Consider the following 21,286-nt stretch of genomic DNA (forward strand, 5'->3'; position numbering starts at 1 on the left):
CTGACTGCCGTATGAGCCCCAGACTCCACATGTCTTATGAAAGGAACACAGGCTTGGACTGACATGCCCATGCTAATACATTAGCGTCCATCCTACTATTACACTGCAGTGGCTCTCAAACAGGGAAATAGTGGGAAGAATGAAGAACACTCCACCAGTAAACCCTGAGGTACGGCACAGAGAGAGCCAAGATGCCTTCAGACAGCCTGGGAATTTCCCTAAACAAGCTGCATTAAAAATAATGGAGATCTCAAGCCTGACTGAAGTTGGCTCTCCTAAGAGTTTCTTCTCTGGCTTGGGCTTTTAAAAGTTCTGTGTTGTACGACTGCAGGAATGTTTTAATTATGATCCCGCAGCCGCCTGCCTTCCTGCGAGCTCTCCGTCGAGGAGACGGAAAATGAGAAGGGGCCTGATTGATTGAGCCTGCAGCCGTCCCCATCTTTCACAGCCGAAACCTCGGAGATCCCTCATCCCACTTCCCGTGCCAGAGCCTCTTCTGCATCGAGCAGGGAGATAAGTTTCCAAACGCCCTCCTCGGTGGGGGTGTGGGGGACTTTGCGGAGAACAGTCTTTTAATAAGAATTAATGCGCGCCCTACCAGCCTACCTGCTGACAATGAAATCTGACGCTTCATTGGGTAACTGAGACAAGGCAGCACAGACCAAATGAAAAAAAAAGCCAGACTTTGATGTGAATATTAATGAGGGCGGCGAGGGGTTAGGGTATTCACAAGGCCGCTTCGAACGGCTCACGAAGGCAGCTGCTGGAAAAGTGAGTCACTCGCACGCTTATGTTTCTGGAATATTAACATTCGTTTTCTCCATTTAAACAAACAACACAAAAAAAAAAAAAACCCTCAGCCCCTTTAAGCTCTGTCTGCAGTCTGAGACTGTGAACTGAGCGCTGTCAATTAGGCAGCTTCAGTAAACACGCCGTATAAAAAAAGGGAAAACAAAACGAAGGAGGAACGGTGCACTTCTCGGCAGCGCGGGCGGCGCCGAGCTCTTCTCACGCGACCGCGAGACGAGCCTCCCGCGGCACGCGGAGCCACGTCTGGACAGACCTCTGCCTAATTTGATTTAAATCGACAGACGACTCAAACGAGCTGAAGTCAGCGGGGGTGTGATTGTGTGTCACGCGGAGCGAGGAGGCGGGAGGAGGCCGTCGCAGAGGTCGTGACGGGGTTCGCACGGGGACGCGAGGCACTGGCGGACGCGCCCGCGGCCTCCGGAAACCCGTGCGCACGCGCGCCGGCCGGCGTCATGGAGACCGGCGCAGCCGCGGAGCGACCGGGCTGGGTCACCTACCCCTTTGCAGATGGCCACCGCCTCCTTGGTCATGGCTTTGTGGTAGGACACGTGGTGCTCCATGATGGACTGGAACAGCTCGTCCTCGTCCTCTCCGTCGAAGGGCGGCTGTGAGGGACAGGGAGGCGCACCTGCGTCAGTAACACCCCCACGCCAAATCTGCCCGTCCCACACAGTCAGGGACTTAAACTCATCATCATCCATCTCACAGGTGCCAGAATCCGGTCCTGGAGGGTCGTAGTGTCTGCTGGTTTTCAGTGTGTTTCAGTACCAGGGATTCATTCAACCATACTGATTCGGTAAATAATCCACACAACTTTCTCTCAAGGTCTTAATTGGCTGCTGACTGAAAGAAAGCCACAAATACCTGCAGGCACTGAGGCCCTCCAGGCCTGGAGTCTGACACCTCTGATTTAGCTCCTAGCTGGCTTTACTCTATCATTGATAACAACAACAGCCTGAACCCCATGACTAAACCCCTATAATCCACCACACCTCAGTTACTGTACACACTGTGAAGAAGAAACGTGAGTAGGTCTCCCAGAATGCACTTTAGAACGCCATTACCAAGAGACCGCAACATCAGGGTATTGGTTTTTGAATTCATTCTACCAAAGATTTTTCAGAATGACTTAGTTACTACACAGGTAAAATAAGGCTCAGCACTGGTGTAATTCACAAAATATCTGTAAGGGTTATTTACATAGCCCTAAACCTACCTGATTTATATACTTTACCTACATGCCTACATACTTTATAATTTTTTTGACAAAAAAATTATTGAAAGCGTTGGATCTCAAGAGGTCTGCCTATGTCTTATAAATGAATGAGAATGGTTATTCTTGCCCTCTGAGATTTAGCGCTTGGGAATAAATCCTTGTCACCAGGATCAGCTGAGGTGCCTAATTCAGAAGGAGCGTCACGGTCCCTCGGTTAAGCCCCAGCTGTGGGCCTTACCTCTCCCGCCAGCATCTCGTACAGCAGCACGCCAAAAGCCCACCAGTCCACAGACTTGCCATATGGCTGGTAGGCAATGATCTGGAGGAAACAGGAAAGTGATGTCAATACTGATGGTTTCAACAGGGTCCAGGCAGAAGTCCTCAACAGCGCTGTCGTGGATCTGGTGCAAAATAAAAATGTTAAAAAAATCTCCCTGCCATGAAAAACAGAAAGTTGTGATTGCGGTGTGCACATTTTACCCAACTGCCTTATGAGAAGAGTGATAAAGGGCAGTTGCCATGGTTACATGTTGTACGTCATGGCTCAGCAAAAGACAACTTCCTCATTTGCTTTCATTGAACATAGTGTGTGTGACATGTGAATGAGTGAGAGTGTGTATGAGAGAGCACACATGTACAAACATATATGTGAGAGTGTGCGAAGTGTGCACACACGTGTGTGTGTGTGTGTGTGCGTGTATGTGTGTGTGCGTTTGTGTGTCTGTGTCTGTCTGTCTGTCTGGCTGCCTGGCTGGCTGGCTGCAGTGAGGGACATTAGTAAGCTTGAATTCAGATGGAGAGAAACCGTTTCTTCTACGTGCGGTTTGGTCTGGTCTGTGGCGGGGCTGTGCTGCAGCACTCCGCTGAGGCCAGCGTTACCCTTCAAGTGTGTAGCCGAGTGTATCCGGAGGCAGGCCGCGGCGCATGCTAATCGCTGCAGAAAACCCCGGAAAAATTGATTGTAATGAATGTACTTCATTATTGTGGATTCTTTATTTTTGACCTCAGGGAAGCGGCATGCATGTTCCCAATACCAATTATCAGGAGCGTCAGCGCAGAATGCAGAGGCAGCCTTACGCGCAGATGCATATGCGCTGTTCAAGGCCTCCATCTTGCAGGACCTCATCACTCCGAGCCAACGGCATACGCTTTTATTTTGATTGCAGAGCATTTTTAGCCCCTTGAGTATTTCCACAGAATAAAAAGCTGTGAGTGTGTGTGTGTGTGAGTGTGTGTGTGTGCGTGCGTGCGTGCGAGTGCACGCATGTGCACACTAGTGCGTACATGCGTGCCTGATTCCAATCACTCTGCTCCTCATTCTGGAGCTGCTAGACCTCAGGCGACACCATCTGTTGTTCCGTCAGAAAAAACGTGTGATATCTAATCAACTTAATTACAGCAGTTCTGTCACTGCAGCCAGGGCCCCTGCCCCACATCAAAAGCATCAGTCCCCCAGCCCGGCAGCATGGTGCCCTCCGGTCCCCATTGCACCCCACACCCCACATACCCCACGTGCCCCCTTCACTCCTACTTTGGCGTGTCATCAAAAATAACACATAGTACATCTTTCACTCCTAATTCGGACTATCACTCCTATCACATTGCTGCTGAAGAGGTCCATGCTCACCTCCTGTAAGTGCACAAGGTATTTAAGACTCTTCAACTCTGTCTTTACACCATCAAAATATCCACTCTCTGGCCACTGTTGCTTATATACGGGACTGAGGATGCCTGGATGCAGGTCTGAAGTTAGTCAGGAGCCATTGGTTCCACCTCAGTCCCATTGGACAGAGAGGTGCCAGCCTGGCGTGCCTGTGCAAATGGGCGGGCACATGTGTGTGAGTGGTCAGGGGAGGGTGCCCATGGGCCTCTGGATCAGAAGTCGCTGACGTATCATGGGGATTAACGCAGGTTAAGAACGGAAATTGATGTTGTGCATGATGCACATTAATGCACGGTTAAGCCAATCAAATACGAGGATACAACTTAAGCATTATAAACTATTCTATTAATATTTGCTTACATTGAACTGCATTAATTTTTAAACTAAGTCGGCCCCTGCATATCTGCTGTCACACGTATGCTTAAGTGACTTCAGGTTTTCTACCTGCTTGCAGAAAGGCTGAAGCAAAGCAGCCGTGGGCTTGGTTGGTACTTGGATGGGCGACCTCCTGGGAAAAATGAGTTGCTGCAAGAAATGGTGCTAGTGCACCAGCAGGGGGCAGTCTTCCCTCTGACCCAAACAACCCCCAAATGCTCCAGTGCAGCGACGGATACGGTGCTGTAGGAGACGCTTTCTCGCGGACGAGACGTTAAACCGAGGTCCTGACTGACGGTCATTAGAGATCCCATGGCACTCATCACAGAGTAGGGGGTTCCCTGGTGTCCGTGTCGCATTCCCGAATGGCTCTCCCACCCCGGCCACCTAATCATCCCCAGTTTAATTAGCTCCGTAAATTCCTCTCTCTCAAATGCAAATATGTGCTGAGGGCCCTGGTGGTGGCAGTATGTCACCCAGGCAGGTCTTACACCGGCGGTGGTTGGAGTGAGTTCCCATTTCACTGTAAAGTGTTCTGATATATATATAAACAAATGCAAAAATGCAATCCATTTAGATTTAATTATTTACTTGAAATTGGAGGTTTTTAGAAGATGAATGTTAATTAAATTCAGTGAGGACATGACATGCATTTACAGGTTTTTGATGAATTAAGCTGGTTGTGGGTTTTAGCTGCATTTCCTTCTGCTGTTTGGAGCCTGCTGAACTGCCTCTCTCCGCACACCCTATAGCACACATTAATAATACAGCCATCATATATGTAGGCCACCAGACCCACTCACACTCACCAGCAGTGACTGCTCTGCCTTCACTCCACGCGGCCCCTTTAAAATGTTAATGAGTGCCAGGGAGTGGCATCTGTGCTGCCATAACACTGACACTGACAATGCAGACAGACAGACGCACACAGAAACACACAGACACGCACATGCGCGTGTGCACATGCACACACACACACACACGCATGCCCACACACACACGCACGCGCACACACACGCAGACTGTGAAGACGTTCCTCACCTCAGGAGCGATGTAATCAGGGGTACCACAGAAGGTCTTGGTGGTCACGCCGTCCCACATGTTCTCCTTGCACATGCCGAAGTCGGCGATTTTGATGTGTCCCTCCGAGTCCAGCATCACGTTATCCAGCTTGAGGTCCCTGTGGCAGAGAGCGCAGTTTTAACGGCTGCGCTCTGAACTTATCACCGCGCCGAGGAGAAAAAGGATGACAGCCGTGCTGCGTGGAAAATTCTTATTAAATCAGAGGATGTGGGCACCGCGTGTCCGTTTCCCCGCTCCAACCAGGAGAGCAGCGCAGCGGGCTTGGGAAAAGAGGGGAAAAAAATGACCAAAGCCTGTCTCTTTCGTAACAAGCGTAGCAAACAGGATTTCAGGTGTGTGAGTCACCCCTCTGCGTTTGGTACCACGGTTAGCCGAGCTTCACCGCTCTCTGTAATACCACATGGCAGGTTCTTCACCAACAGAATGCTTTAATGGGTCAGGTTTTTGTTCCTGAATCATAAAGCATTGTTCAGCATCCTTTTGTACAGGGCTGCATACTGTATGAGGGAGCATGGCAAGGTCAGCCTCTTTTTAGCCAGGTAACATGATGGAAATCCCAACGCAAACCTGGTGCGGGTTTGCAGCGCTGAGTGAGTGGAGAGAGGGGCAGGGCCTGAGAGGGGTTGCAGGTTCCAGGCAGCAGAAATAAGGCGCCTTTCTTTCTTCGCGGAACATCTGCCAGGGCGGGGCGGGATGGCCGTCGCCGGCCGCCTCCTCGGTGCCAGCGCCCGTCTCCGGCGACGGGAGCGGCGCGCGGTGACAGCGACACGGCTCCCCGAGAGCGTCCCCGCGGCGGCGATGTGTCACCCTGACAGAGACACGGCCTCCCCGCCGCCCCTCAGCTGGCACTGCCCGTCTGTCACGGGTTGGCACGGCACCTGGCACGCAGATCTCCCCCCCACCCCGCCGCCCACCCCCGAAGTGTCACAGCCGCAGAGGCGGAACACTTACCGATACACGATGCCCTTCGCATGCAGGAAAAACAGGCCTATGGCGATCTCGGCGGCGTAGAACCTGCAAGCACAAACGAAAACGCAGTTTTTGCCAGGAGCGCTCCAAAGTACACCTCACACAACTCAGAGTAAGCACACGGCTAAACCCCTGAACAACTCCATACAGACAAGTAGCGGGCACGTCAAGCCAGGTTATACAGATCAGTTTATGAGTGTGTAATAAAAAAAAGACTGTCCCTGGGCCTGCATAGCAGGCTTGCTGGTATCAGTGAGCATCTTCTCCATGTAGAGACAGCGTGCACCGGAGAGGCAGACGGGCCGGGCCCCTACTGTGACACTCCTATTGTTCCGCCGTTGCCGCGGAAGGCAGGATCCCAAAGGGAAGCGTGTTCCGACCTGACAAACCGCGACGCAACATTAACCGCGCCTGATGGGGCCAGGGAGCGGGCGTGTCCCAGAACAAAGGGCCCCGGGCGAGCGGGAGGCACACCGGACCCCCGGATCGCCGGCCCCCGCCTCCGCCACGCTCCGCACGACACAATCACCGGCCACCGCGGCCGGCAATACCCCGCTACACGCATCGCCGCCCGGCTTTATCTGGGAGAAAAGCAATTGGGGGGAAAAATAGGAATTCACATACTAATCAAAGTAAAAAAAAAAAAATAAACACACACAGAGGGACTCTTCAGGAAAAAGTGAAGTTGTTTCTGAGGCGTAACCGCGGTGACCTGCGGCTGCGGGGCCGGTGTCACCCGCGCGGCGAAGGGAAGTGACTGCTCTGGGCGGCTCGTCCCCACATCGCCGTCTGCACGGAAACTAGCGGGGACCTTCACGGAAACTAGCGGGGACCGTCAGCGCCACCTGACAGGAGGCCTTCGCTGGGAAAGACTGTGGACCACTGCAGCCAGCCGGGCTCGGCTCGTCTGAGCGAGCTCTCCTGCCCTTTCCCAGAACTGCGCTACTCCAGAGCATTCAGCATTCCAGTCAGGGAGCCGGCTCCAAAACCAACACCGGAAAAATAATAACAAAAGATGGAGATGAATCATTTTTTTTCCTTCAGGGCACAGGGCACGACAACACCTCTCTTCGTCTGGACCTCTGCCACTGGATTTAATCATGCAAACCAGTCACTTAACTGTAAATAAAGGCAGGGTATCCGGGACATAACGCAGAATATGCCAAATATTCCCACGCTGATGCATACACCGTACACACAGACCCACATACATGCACATCCGCGCATATAAACACATACATACAAACACACACTCACACATTCAAATACACAAATCATTAGTGGATGCACAAACACATACACAACATGCACACAAGTGCACACATCTACATAGATGTGCATACTGTACCTGGATGCAAATACACAGACACAAAGTAATGCACGCACACAAATACGGTTCACAAGGTTCACTAGGCAACACATGACACAAACACACACACAACAGATTAGAGACGCATGCACACAAAAACACAATTAAGACAAAATGCTACTTTACACACTATTAAAGAGTGCTAATAATTGCACACCACTCAGTGTTAAGCTCATACAGTGAAGCATGTGAGGGAGGCCATGCCAAGATCTCTGCCCTTCATACAGTAGCACTAATAATGAACTTTAATTTTATCAACACATTTTAGTCTTTAAAAAAAGCACAGTGCAAGACACAACACGCCAGACGGCCAGTGGTACTGGAGCAAAGAAATGTAAGCAATGCTTATATAAGAGTGGAAAAAGACACACAGTACAGACATGGCACTTTGAGAAAGGGTGAAATCTTTGTTTGCGGAGGGAAAATGTCCACTGTTTTTTTTTGTAGAACAGAGAGAAAGGTCAGGGCAGTCACTGCGGAGCTGGATATCTGCTGATAAGACCAACAGGAGGCGTCAGATTGAGCTTCCGGGTGCCCGAGCGCCACCCACTGCCGCCCCCACGCCCACATGCCCCGCCCACAGCACCCATCTCCGCCACGCTCACACTGGTCCAGTACAGCAAAACGCCATTTCGTCTGAACGCCAGACGAGCAGAAGGACAGCTTCAAAAATTACCACTGCAGGGCCGTGGCCCAGAACACACTGCATTTCTTTCCCCATTCCGAGAGTAATCCTTTATTTCTATGGTCAGAATCGCAGGTAAAAACGCTGGAAGTAAGACCGCAGCGGAGAGGCGGAGGCTCGCACAGACGACCCGTCAGACGCCGCTCGCGCCGCCCCGCCATTGACATCTCTGTACGCTTTCCGGGAGAGGCCAGGCCCCGTCCCCCTCTCCGCTGACCTTGTCTTGACAAGGCCGTCCGGCTCCTCGACAGAGCCTTAAATCTGCTCTGAGCGCCGAGCGTCCCGGGAGAGTAAGACGCCTCTCTCCTTCCCGTCCTTTCTCAGGGACGGGGACGGGAATAGACCGACGCAGTCTCACAGACGTCTAGCGCCCGGGTCCTGCAGCCCGCGGAGCCGGCTAGGTTTCTCCGAGCGCCCACGGACGCGCCAAGACAGCTAGCCTTTCCGAATCAGCCCAGAGGAGGCGCAAACATGGCCGACGCATCAACTCGGCAGCAATGAGCTCATCTGCCTAAATCAGATCATTCAGAAAAAGTTCAATCATTCAGTAAACAGGAATAATACTGCTGTAATCATAGTTCAAATAAGCCCACACATGATTTCCTCACTTTCAGATGGTCCTGTATTGACTTTAATGTGCAGCACAATCAAGCAGCAAACACTGAAGTACAATGTTTTCTTTCCACCATTTTGTGTACCCGCATTCGGCCAGATCGTACAGTATGTGGCACTTCCAGGGTGAACAGCAGTAATGGGGCAGAAGGAACGTGTGGCAGACCACACAAAGGCAATATTTCACAACGTGTGATGTCACCCTGCCTACAGGGATGTACAGGGTTGGGAAAGTGAAGAATAAATATTCAAACGGAACTCGACTCCTTCACACAACCTGCCTGGCAGCAAGGCGACATGTAAATGCACAAGCTCCCCGGCACTTCATTTCTGTAGGATATGAAATGCAGCCAGGACATTTACGATCACTGACTTTTCGGGAATGACGAGGAAATGAAAAATTTAAAAAACAAAAATTAAAAAATCACTATACAATCTTGAAAACATATCTTGTAGTGTTAAGTAAAGCTCCTGGAGAAGTCTGGGGGACTTTACTGATGTCGCCACGGGGTATTCAGATTAAGATAAATTAGGAGAGAGCTGCTGAAAATAGGGAGGGAGAATGAACTGTATGTGGCTGGTATTCACTCACACGGCTGTGTGTGTGTGTGTGTGTGTGTGTGTGTGGGGGGGGGGGCAGGGACTGGTGTACTCTCAGAGGGCTGTGTGTGTATGTGTGTGTGGGGCTGGTGTACTCTCACAGAGCTGTGTGTGTGTGTCAGTGTGTGTATGTCGGGCTGGCGTACTCTCACAGAGCTGTGTGTGTGTGTGTGTGTGTGCGTGTGCGTGTGTCAGTGTGTGTATGTGTGTGTGTCGGGCTGACGTACTCTCACAGAGCTGTGGGCTCACCCTGAACGCGTGCGGTGGGAATAATACTCACACAGCGTGCGGCTCCTTGAACTTGCCAACCTGCTGGATCTGGTACATGAGGTCTCCTCCGTTGATATACTCCATCACAAAGTACAGGCGGTCCTGCAGGACAACAGGCAGTGCTGTCAGGGTTCTGTCCAGGCGGGGGGGGGGGTTCACACAGCCCCTTCTCAGCCACACTCCAGGGAGGACCGCGTGTGGTGACTCATCACTTGAACTGCATGGCACCAGAATTTCACATTCCGACTATCCACAGGCCACACTGCAAGCTGCCTGCGAGCCAGTGCAGGACTACTACTGACCAGGGAGCAAAGAAGATGTAAGCTAAAACACCCCTTTAACACTCAAAAGGACTGGGATGAGATGACAGAGCAGAATTATGCTGCTCTGTGACTATTGTCTGTAAGAGGCAGCTTCTTTGTTCTTTGTCTGCTTGCTGGCGTAGTCAGCAGATGTGATGCATCGTGGGGCTGTGCCTGAGTGTCAGCCCCCCCCCCCCCCCCCTCCGCGCTGCCAGGAGAAGGCAGTGGAGCGTGAGCAGCCTGGGGGGCAGAGGTGCCCTGTGCCCAGGCCCCCCACGTGCCCCTCTCCAGGCCCAGGGCTGTGGAGATGGATCGCCTCCTTCTCTAAGCCTCCAACGCTCCCTGCTCTCATTTACTCTGGCTCCTTTTCTCTGGTGATTAAGCCGCTAATTTTGTGGAATTTAGAAGCAACTGCTAATGTAAATGGGGCAATGTGTTCCAGCATTAATGAACTGTGTGCACAATGTCAGCTGGCTAATGTAAAGCTATCCAGTCCAAACGCACCCCCTCCTCCTCCTCCTCCTCGTCCTCCCCACCCCGCCTCCCCACCCCACCGTCCTCATCGGCTAACCCTCCACAGATTTCCCATTTTTCCCCCTTGAGAAACCACACCCCCAATTGTGACAAAACTGCTGTCAACCTGTCACAAACAGGAGAAAGCTGGAAACACAGGGATATCTCAGCACGATGCGTGTGGCTTTAAGTTTCTTAATTACTTTTTTGCTGAGCCGTGCCAATAAGTCTTTTTTTTCTCTCTGCCTCTTCCTCTTCTTGGCTCTAATTGGAATTCCTCTGGTTGGTAAGGGCTGGTCAGGGGATTTAAAGCATGAGAGGGATTACACTCCTAAAGACCCTGAGCGCCTGGAGGAAAACTTCTGCTGTGGTCTGAGGACGTCCCCACATTGCCTGTGTGTGTGTGTGTGTGTGTGTGTGAGGAAGACCCAACACTGTCAGTGTGTGTGAGGAATACCAAATGCTCTCAGTGGGTGTGAGGAAGACCCAATACTGCCTGTGTGTGCAAGGAAGACCCAACACTGTCAGTGTGTGTGAGAGGACGTGTCCCCCCCACTGCCAGTGCGTGCGGTTGCTTTCGACAGTGAGAACCTTGTATGACAGAGCAGGAAATGGCAGCACATGTCATGATGGGTAGAGCTGCAGGAAGGAGTGGGGGAGAGCAGGGGGGGGTGGGGGGGGGTCTCTCCACAGTTACCTCCAATGACAGGGATGCTTTCAGCACACAGGTGCTTTTACACCGGGTCTATTTTGTGCTGACGGCTGGGGTCTCCGCAGAAAGGCTGCGGTTCGCAGTTTGAGAGATTTTCGCTCAAAGACCAGAATCCTCTACCTTTCTCTATTCCCAACTGTCGTACTTTCATAAATGTGTCACAAGACAATGCGCCGACTTGAAAACCAAATGCAATTCAGTTTTCTTCACGGCGACGACAAGAAAAAAAAATCCAATCTTCCTTCCTCCCTTTGATAGCACCTTCCTGCGCCCGCCGCGTCCCTCCCGCTAAGACGAGCGTCTCTCTCCACCGCCGCCGCCGCTCGTCTCGCGCCCCGGAGCGGAGGGGCCCCGCCCGCCGCGTTTTCCCCGCTCGGCCCCGCCTCTCGACGCGGTGCGCGACGCGGGCCTGCTGGCCGTGTCCCAGATAAAGAGCGGAAGCGGGGCGGGAACGTGAACGTGCTCGCGGCGCGGTCCTGGTGTCGGACGCGACGCACTGGCCCTCCGCGCGCTGTTAATGCGTCCGGTATTCACAGCCGCCGGCCTGCAGGGCCGTTTGGAGGATCTGCGTGGGATAACGCGGGGGGGGAGTGCATGTGCTCAGGCCGCGGCTTTGGAGGGGGCCGTCCGTCTCACTGTGCATCTCCTCCGCCGACTGTCAGCCCCCCCCCCCACACACAGCGGCCGCTTGTCAGATAAAGCGGATGTTCGGCTGCGGTTGGGAAATGCGCAGCTGTATCCATGGTAACGCGTGCCTCGCCCTTTAATGGACTGATGTTAGAATGATGTGTACTGACAGCAATGTGTAACCGCGAGTGGCTGGGTGAGGGGGGGAAGGGGTGTGGCAGTAGGGGGGGACACGTGGTCTTACCATAGTCTGGAAACAAGAGTGAAGCTGCGTGAGGAAGGGGGGCTTTCCGGACAAGGCGAGGACCCTCTTCTCCACCATGGTGCATTCCACATCGTCGTCCTGGATCACCACGTCCTTCTTCAGGATCTTGATGGCGTACAGCTCCTCGGTGCCCTTTCTCTCTGCCAGCATCACCTGGGCGGGGCCAGAGGGAGAGAGAGTTACAGACAGGGCCAGAGGAAGAGAGAGTTACAGACAGGGCCAGAGGGAGAGAGAATTACAGACAGGGCCAGAGGGAGAGAATTACAGACAGGGCCAGAGGGAGAGAGAGTTACAGAAGGCCAAGGAGAGGGTCAGACAGTGCAGAGGGAGAGAGAGTTACAGACAGTGCCAGGAGAAGAGAGAGTTACAGACAGGGCCAGAGGAAGAGAGAGTTACAGACAGGGCCAGAGGGAGAGAGAATTATAGACAGGACTAGAGGGAGAGAGAGTTACAGACAGGGCCAGAGGGAGAGAGAATTATAGACAGGACTAGAGGGAGAGAGAGTTACAGACAGGGCCAGAGGGAGAGAGAATTATAGACAGGACTAGAGGGAGAGAGAGTTACAGGACCATGCCAGCCTTCACCTGGTGTCTGTAGAAAGCAGGAGAGATCTACTACTATAGTAGCAGAACAGAGAGACCTGTCTGTGTGTGGTGTGTACAGACTGGCACAGTTATGGCAGTGTGTGCAGGCTGGCACAGGCAGAGTGGTGTGTACAGGCTGGCACAGGCAGAGTGGTGTGCACAGCCTGGCACAGGCAGAGTGGTGTGTACAGGCTGGCACAGGCAGAGTGGTGTGTGCAGCCTGGCACAGGCAGAGTGGTGTGTGCAGGCTGGCACAGGCAGAGTGGTGTGCACAGGCTGGCACAGGCAGAGTGGTGTGTACAGCCTGGCACAGGCAGAGTGGTGTGTGCAGGCTGGCACAGGCAGAGTGGTGTGTGCAGGCTGGCACAGGCAGAGTGGTGTGCACAGGCTGGCACAGGCAGAGTGGTGTGCAGGCTGGCACAGGCAGAGTGGTGTGCACAGGCTGGCACAGGCAGAGTGGTGTGCAGGCTGCACGGCAAGTGGTGTGCACAGGCTGGCACAGGCAGAGTGGTGTGTACAGGCTGGCACAGGCAGAGTGGTGTGTGCAGGCTGGCACAGGCAGAGTGGTGTGGGCGGATGCTGTCAAGGACCCAGTGAGGTTAAAAGGTTAAAGCAGACAGATCGTCTTTACAGATGGGAAATCTATTCAGTGGAACAGAAGAGACACACAGACCTAAAAAGGTTGTTGAGAGCCCCAGGCAGGTCTGAGCAGACATGACTCACAGGTGACCCACAGAGCTCAGAACTAGGCCAGAGCAGAGCTCCTCTTCCCATCAACGCCATTAAAGCATCCCGCACACACATCAGAGGCACGCGCACACACACACACACACACACACACACACACACAGGCGCACACACACACACACACAGGCGCACACACACACATCACACACAGGCACACACACACACACACACAGGCACACACACAAACCACAAATGCAGGCACACACACACATACACCACACATCACACACAGGCGAGTGCACACACACACGCACACATGCACATCTTCATATTTTAAATGTAGGTCAGGCACATAGTTAAGTTCAATACATAGTGCCATTGTATCAAACTGACATAAAAAAGCATTAATACATGTTAAATCTAGGAAATCTCAGCCAAAATTATTAAAAGCCACAGAGTGGTTCAAAGCTACATACACTGAACAAGACAATTCTCACAGCAATTCTTTAATAAAAATAACATGACCAAGAACCATTAACCATGTTTTCACAGTTTCCATTCAAGTAATTGTGCACGAAACCTCAGAACAGGGTAATGATGAACTAACTTTTAGAATACAACACACCAAACAATAAGGAATAAATAAAAATCTAAGCGAATGAACAGAAGTCATAAAGAACACTGCAGCAACAGAGGCTGTGTACAACACTACTGATGATAACAGAATGTGACTTTCCTTAAGCAAGTGAGCACACCATCTTGCGTCAGTAAGATTCTTGCCACAATCAACGCCACCACTGCATTACCACAAATAATGAGCAGTAAATGTAAAACAAAGCCAACCATACTCAGGCCAAGATGCTTAATTCTGACTCAGATGACCACTTTAAAGGAACAGTTAAAGTTAAAATGCATTAAGTATCAAAGACATAACTTTAAAGTCACAAATTTACATTTCCTCATCACTTAAAACCATATGCTTTAATATGCTAAAATTTTATTTATCTTATTTCAAATGCTTTCTGTTACATAATAAAGTACATATATTAGGACTGTCTGTTATTGCGTTTACGCCTGCAATTAATTAAAAAATGTTAAACAAATGAATTCATGTTGCCCACAAAGTCTCATTCTTGACTCGAAACTCTCGCATCGCCACTCTCTATGATCTGGTGTGAATAAATAATGAGTGTCGAGACACTAGTTGACCCACTAATAGACAAATTATGTTTTAACATACTTCTTGATGGATCCTTGGATAAGACCAAATTATATGCACATACAGCAATGATGAACTGTCTTCTCACTGGAGCACTATGAGTTTGAAATATCATATAGGCTATGGGCCAAACAGCTTTGCCAGTGATGCTAGCATGACTAAACAAAGCAGTGCTCATCAAACTACACCGGGGAAAGTCGGTCAACAAAACGGCATTAGCTAAGCTGACATTCGGTTAATTCAAAATTCTTGTTATTATTCTTTACTACAACACAACAAAAGGTATTTCATTTAGTCATTTCATCAAAAGTGTGGCATCAGTTTTATTATATTTTAAATCTTATGATTAATCATGGCCAATTCTTACAAAAAATAACTGCAGTTCAACTGCAATTATAATGTGTAAATATATTCAATCTGCATGGGTTTCATGTTTTAATATTTATTGTCCATATAGTCCACGTACAGCATTAAATATTCTGTATTATATTTTTTGACATTTCTCTCACTGTATCTATTGATTTTTAAAAGCTACTGCAATGGCTTGTTTTTCGATTTGTCAATAGTAAGTAAAGATACTGTGAATATGTCAATATTTCCTGACGCTACTACAAATTTCAGGGCTCGAGAAACAATTGCCTACCTAGTGTTATGATGATAATTCAATCTTAAATAAACCACGTTAAATAAATCACATTCTTACTAGATATTAAATGTTGAAGTGACAGTGCAGTGACTCAAATGCTAATCTCACACCAACTTATTACCACAAGTCAGTAAATCCCCATGCTATCAAATAATGTTACTCAATAAAATCAAATATTTGTGAGCTTATTATATACTTCAATTATGGCAAATTACATACATTTTTAAGATGAATAGTTTTTATTAAACCTACATGGTATTCTGGGTCAAAGTGACAGGCCTTACAGACCCTACTTCTTCCCCCCAACAACACTTCCTTTTTCCTTGCCACATTTCCTTATAAAGACATACAATTTTAAAAGACAAACTTGCCCTGGTGGGCAGATGGCAAACAGATTAGGGTGTCAAACAATGGGTGGGCTGGAATAAGTGCGAGAGATGGGGCGGCAGATTCCGACTGTGTTCATTTAAAGCGGGAGCCCGAGGCAGAGTGGAGAGAGAGAGCGGGAGATAGGAGGAGGAGGACACGAGATTGGCAGATAGCAGTCAGGCAATTCAAAAACATATTCTCCGGTCCGGAGAAATCTGCGAGCACATCTGTCGCCACATGTCGCCCAAGTCCTCCGACATCCCCCCCACCTCCAAACACAAACACCGGCCTCAGCCAAATCAGAGAAGCAATTTCAGGGAGAGCGACGCTAAATACAGAAATACAGACCTCAGTGCTAAAGGTCTCTTTCAGCTCGCAGAAAAGATTTACACTCGGGGGCTGAGGGCCAGAATATTTTAAATTTGACAAGTTTGATATGGAAGAGATGCAAAAACCTGGTTTTTCCACATGTTGTCATCATCCACTTTTGTATTAGTGTGTATGTGTGCGAGTGTGTGCGCGCGTGTGTGTGTGAATGTATGTGTTAATGTTAGAGGGCCACATGGTGGGTGGACATAAATAAAAATCAATAACTACCCTGCGGCAGAAAATATGTAAAATACCCAAAGGTAGCCAAAAGTCATTTCAAGAAAAAATAATGACGAATAAGCCCACTTTCTCTATTAAACATGCTATAATGCAGTATTTCTACATAACTGTGTGCTATATGAGCAGAACCGGCTGGACCCATTAAGTGACAATCACGTCTGGCTTTGCAGGGACAAAGCAGGTGGATGCCAGTTAATTTACTTTTCTTCAAGGTCAAAATTAAGCAGTAAATGCAGGAGTGCATTTAAATCGTCCAAAAATGCTTCCCCCGCCTTTTTAAAATGCACATATTTAAATGAACATTATATGCTTCCTCTGTCCTCAGAATGTATAGCCAGTTCTGCTTTTGAGATTCAAGCTTCAAGGTCCCTTGCATTAAATAAATGAATGGCAGCATATTGCTTTTGAAGATGCTTGCGCAGGCTCAAGACTCGAGCGCAACGACTTTCAGACTGAATATATTCACTGAAAACTGGAAACGTTAGCATCAGTGAAGGAACCATCTGCTTCTCGCTGAGAATGAAAGCCTAAACTGAGGGGGAACGATCCAAAAAGCCTTCCAATGCGGTACCACTGGGGCAAATTACTGTCACCAGACCTCATTATCTACCCACTCCATGTAGCAACTACAAAACAACTCAATGTACGTGGAAGCACAAAGGACCAAGACGTGAGACGGCGCCACCGCATATCAAAAATTTAAATCAAGGGCTGAATTTGGCTGGAACGGCTCCTCCAAAGCCACAGACACGTTATAACAAACACTCATTATCACATTTATAATATTCGGCCTAGTAAACGACTTCAGTGACACATCCTGTTTTACTGGCTCTAACAAGGCTTTTGCTAATGCTCCAGTGGTACAGTCTGTAAACAGCCTTCCCTGCACCCGGCGCTGGGATTGGGTAATTAACAGCTGCCGGCATCCAGTGTCAGCTTTTTATGTGGGTTTAATAGCGCGGCTGGAAACATGCGGCAGTAAGAGCGGTAATTAAAACAATAATAATTCATATATAATCAGAACATATGTCCAGCAGCAGCCTGATAGCCAATACTGCCATTCCAGATTTAATTTTCAAGGTCAAGGTGGGCCAGATTGGATTTCAGTGACGGAAACGAGGCGTGCTGCTTTCGAAGAAAGGGTTTGTGAGCTTGGGGGTGGGGGGCAGGGATCCTGGTGTGACCCGCACAACGCCATTGTGTGGTTTAATCCCTGTGAAGATGCTGATCTTACAGAGCCCGTGGTTACATACGTAACTCATCACACGTATGCCGACTGACACGTACGCTGATCTGTCATCAGGCTTCATGCCAAACCGCTGCCATGGCGACAGGAGGACAGCGCAGTACCTTGCTGAATCGATACTCTGCTCCCAGCCCGCATGGCACTCTGCTCGGGTGTTAACTGCAGGACGCACAGCTGGCCATAGTGACAGGTCAAAGTGACAGGTCACCCCGGCCACGCCCTGCTGGTGTGTGGGCTGCTCAGAGTTCAGACCCGACGCGGAGGAGGTTATCAAAAAAAGCCCAAACGTTTTGATTGTTGCCAAGGCAATAGTGTCAGCCAGGACTTTGAGTAATGAGCCAAATGAAGGTCTGCCAGTTTGAATCAACATATCAATAATATTTTAAATGCTTGTCACTATGGAAACCGTGTGTGCCTGGAGCCTCGCCTGTCAATGCCAGTAGATGCCTTTCTGTAACACCGTCTGCAAACTAATGCCCAATGCTGTCCCTCTCATTCACTCTCTCTCTCTTTATTTCTCACAACCACACGAAGAGCCAGGGGAAGATGAAAAAGATGTACGACAGGCTTTACCTTTCCAAAGCTACCCTTGCCCAGCACCATGAGGAAATTGAAGTCAGTCAGCTTCATGCGGTCCTGGTTGCCATTGTTGTCGAATTTGGAGATGACGTTGGTGCCCATGTCTGTGTTCTTATTTCCAGGTCCGATTTTGGCTCTCTGTGAATAGCAGAATAATGGATAATGAACAACCTTAACTGTAAACTAAACATAAGAACAGCATACACTACTAGTCCCCAGGCTTATTCAAAATTGATACATCTAGCCCCCTTTCGCATATCACATTGGTTTATCATAATGCACTGCACAGCAACATTTTGTCTTTAATGCAGAGGAGTCAGAGGAGACCATGTTTTTTGGATTGGTGCGCACCGCCTACCACATACAGTTAGAAATAATGGCCTGTAAACTGCGGGGTGCGGCTGTACGTTCACAAAAAACACAAATGGAATCATGTGTAATCCTGCGAATCAAATCCATATTTATGTGCACAATTTAGTGATGACACCCTAACTGCTCAGAGACATTAAGAGAGAAAGAGAGAGAAAGATATATATATATATATATATATAGCAGAGATCAGGGTGGACATCATCAGTCCAGCCACTCGCATTATAAATCACAGCGACTTCGGTCACAGACTGTCATTATGTTCCCAATTCCGCTCAAGATCGAAACCTAAGCCTTCACACAGCGCTCAGCGTCGCCCTGCCAGTCAGAACAGCCCCCAAACCCCCCCACCCCACCCCCCCCGGGCCCCCCCAGCACAGAGAATCCGTGCGCTGGTCTCCTCAGATCAGCGGTGGCGGCGGCGAAGGGAGGCGTGCCAGTCGCGTGCGCTTTCGCGCTCTCCCAGGGCGCCCGCTTTGCGGCTGGCAGCCGGCCGGGAGCCCGGTCTGGCAGGCGGAGAGACGGCAGCCGCGCCCGCGCCGGGGTCTTATTAATCTTCATTCATTAGCACATTTGGCAGAGGAGCGGGGGAGAGGCGCCATGCTGCTGCTTCCCTTCCTGGCTGCGCTCGCTTTCTCAACGAGAAGAGTCTGGGCCCCCTCTCTCCCCCTGACCCCGCAACCCCCGCCCCCGCCCCCGCCCCGGACCCGTGCTCCACCCGGGTCAAACCCAGGCTAGCTAAAGCGAGCATGTGTATCTGCGCGGGCGCCCGTGCACACCGCTCCACGGTCCTGGTGTCCTCTCAGCCTTCATTTCCCGAAACATGCCATATTGTGAAACGGGCACGGGGTTCAGCCTAGCATAAAATTCCATTAACCCGCTTCCCGCGGTTCGGTTTGAGTGTTTCACACAGCCGGTCTCCGAGCCCAGCCTGGCACCGGGCCTTTTGTTTTTGTGCCCCCCCCACCCCCCCTTCTCCTCCCTCCTCCTCTGTGTCGTTCCCCACTCAGCACAGATTGTCCTGACTCAAGGTCACCTGCAAGGCTGAGGAGAGCAGATGCAGAGGCAGAAATGTGTGGCGACAGACAGATACAGCAGCCCTGCTGTCGGACGGACCGGGAGACAGACGTACGGACAGCCAGCAGAGAGAGTGATGCGGAGAGAGAGCGAGAGAGAGAGAGAGAGAGAGAGAGAAGTACAGAGATAGAAATAGCAGGCACGCAGACACCCGGAGAGAACAGAGTGATGCAGAGATTAGAGAGACAGAAGCAGACAGAGAAACAGACAGGTGAACGCACTGAAATGAGCAGAATTAAAGAGCTCAATAGAGTCTCCAACCCAGTGCTCACAGATATCCATCCTGTTCTGCCAGTCTGAACGTGTGTCCAGCACAATCATGGCAAATCCTCCGAGTGCTAACTATTTTATTATAATATAGCCCATTGCCCTTTGACATTTCAGTCATATTAGCATAATGAAATGCATCCAATTGAGTTTTTTTGGTTTATCATAAGGATAAAAAAAGGATGCTAACAGCTCAGAATTGAGAAATACATAAAGTGGACAAATGCTCAAAGATGTCCTCTTGACTGCACCACTTGTTTGGATGTTTTCCCATGAGACTTCAGTTCCCCCAGCATTGCCACCTGAGAGAAACACTTCTTCACAGTGCTATTTACGAAGGCGGATAAACCTAGAAAGAGGCCACGGCGAGTCGGGTTCAGACAGCATTTAGGACGGCTCAGAAGCCAGAAAATACAAACGCGCAAGCAAAGCTGGGCCAGAGTCAGGGGAGCCCTGTTTACTGGGCGGTTTACTTCCCAACGCGGAACATACAGAAGAGGCTGATCTGCGCTTCAGTTCAAATTGTACATTTGAGCGGTACGAATTCTCTACTGACATAAAAGATAAAGAAGTGCTGGAAAAGCACTACTTTTTTTATTCTGGCGGAGGCAGATCAAATGGAAAGAGAACATGAAGTGCTTTGTGCAGGCAGGAAGAGAGAAACACTCGATCACCGGTGCAGCACAGCCGCTGCACAGCCGCAGCAACGGATACAAATGAGCAGACTTCTGCCGCGATGGCTTCCGTGCTGCGGAGGAGCGGCGATGAGGCGGTCCAGTCGATCCGGCCGGCGGGGCGGAAAGAGCCGGAGAGCGCGGGAGAAATAAATATATAAACGACCTCCCCTAAAAATCCCATATTCCTGCGGCCCCTGCCGGGGCCCGCTCTCTGGGGGCCGGTCCCTCCGCCTGGTTTCTTGCCAATTAGGTAGCGGCCGGGCCGGGCCGGGCCGCAGGAATATAGGGCCGGGCCGCAGGCTCTAGGATCTCGCCGCTCCCTCCGTCGAGCGGAGGCCGCGAACCTTCGACAGCGGACCACGCTCCCCTCCCCTCCTCCGGCTGCCCTCGGCGCCGGGCCCCGGGAGAGAGGGTGGGAGGACGGGGCTCCGCCGCCCCCCCCACCGCGCCCCGTCTCCCCGTTCCGCCCGTTATTTACACCTCCTCGGCTGCGTCAACGCCCTCCTTTTCTTTCCCCAACCCTCTCCATAAAGGAAGGGGTGGAGGAGGGCGGCGGCCCGCTCGGCGAGGGGCGGCGCTGACGTGCGGCGCGTCGCGGTGCCGTGCGGCTCTGGGGACGCCGGCGGCCGCCCCGCCCTCACGCCCCGGTCTCTAACGCGCAGAAGAGCGGGGCGTGAGGCCGACTCAGAGCGCGGCGCTGAAGGAAACGCGCCCCCCACGCGCCCTCTGAGCGAAGGGAAGCGGGTGGAGCTGCGCGCCGCGCGGCGGTGAGAAGGGCCCTGACAGGGGCTGCTGAGAGCACCAAAGGTCAGACCCATCGATCCGTAGCCGCGGTGGAAAGGGCAGGGTTACACAGCACTAACGCACATTGATTGGCAGGGCCGGC

The 21,286-nt window shown here is 50.9% G+C and overlaps 1 protein-coding gene across 2 annotated transcripts in view; it reads right to left on the reverse strand.

Moving 5' to 3' along the window:
• prkcba (protein kinase C, beta a) overlaps nucleotides 1-21,286 on the reverse strand; it is a 120,789-nt gene that overhangs the window by 22,243 nt on the left and 77,260 nt on the right. For both annotated transcript variants that reach the window (XM_064322655.1, XM_064322654.1), the window contains exons 9-15: nucleotides 18,005-18,148; nucleotides 12,051-12,224; nucleotides 9,663-9,754; nucleotides 6,099-6,161; nucleotides 5,106-5,244; nucleotides 2,265-2,345; nucleotides 1,308-1,415 (exon numbers count right to left, since the gene is read on the reverse strand). In XM_064322655.1, the coding sequence (XP_064178725.1) occupies nucleotides 1,308-1,415; nucleotides 2,265-2,345; nucleotides 5,106-5,244; nucleotides 6,099-6,161; nucleotides 9,663-9,754; nucleotides 12,051-12,224; nucleotides 18,005-18,148 (801 nt within the window). The remainder of the gene's footprint in view (nucleotides 1-1,307; nucleotides 1,416-2,264; nucleotides 2,346-5,105; nucleotides 5,245-6,098; nucleotides 6,162-9,662; nucleotides 9,755-12,050; nucleotides 12,225-18,004; nucleotides 18,149-21,286) is intronic.

The sequence above is a fragment of the Anguilla rostrata genome, chromosome 2 (assembly GCF_018555375.3).
Source record: "Anguilla rostrata isolate EN2019 chromosome 2, ASM1855537v3, whole genome shotgun sequence".
Taxonomy (NCBI): Eukaryota; Metazoa; Chordata; class Actinopteri; order Anguilliformes; family Anguillidae; genus Anguilla; species Anguilla rostrata.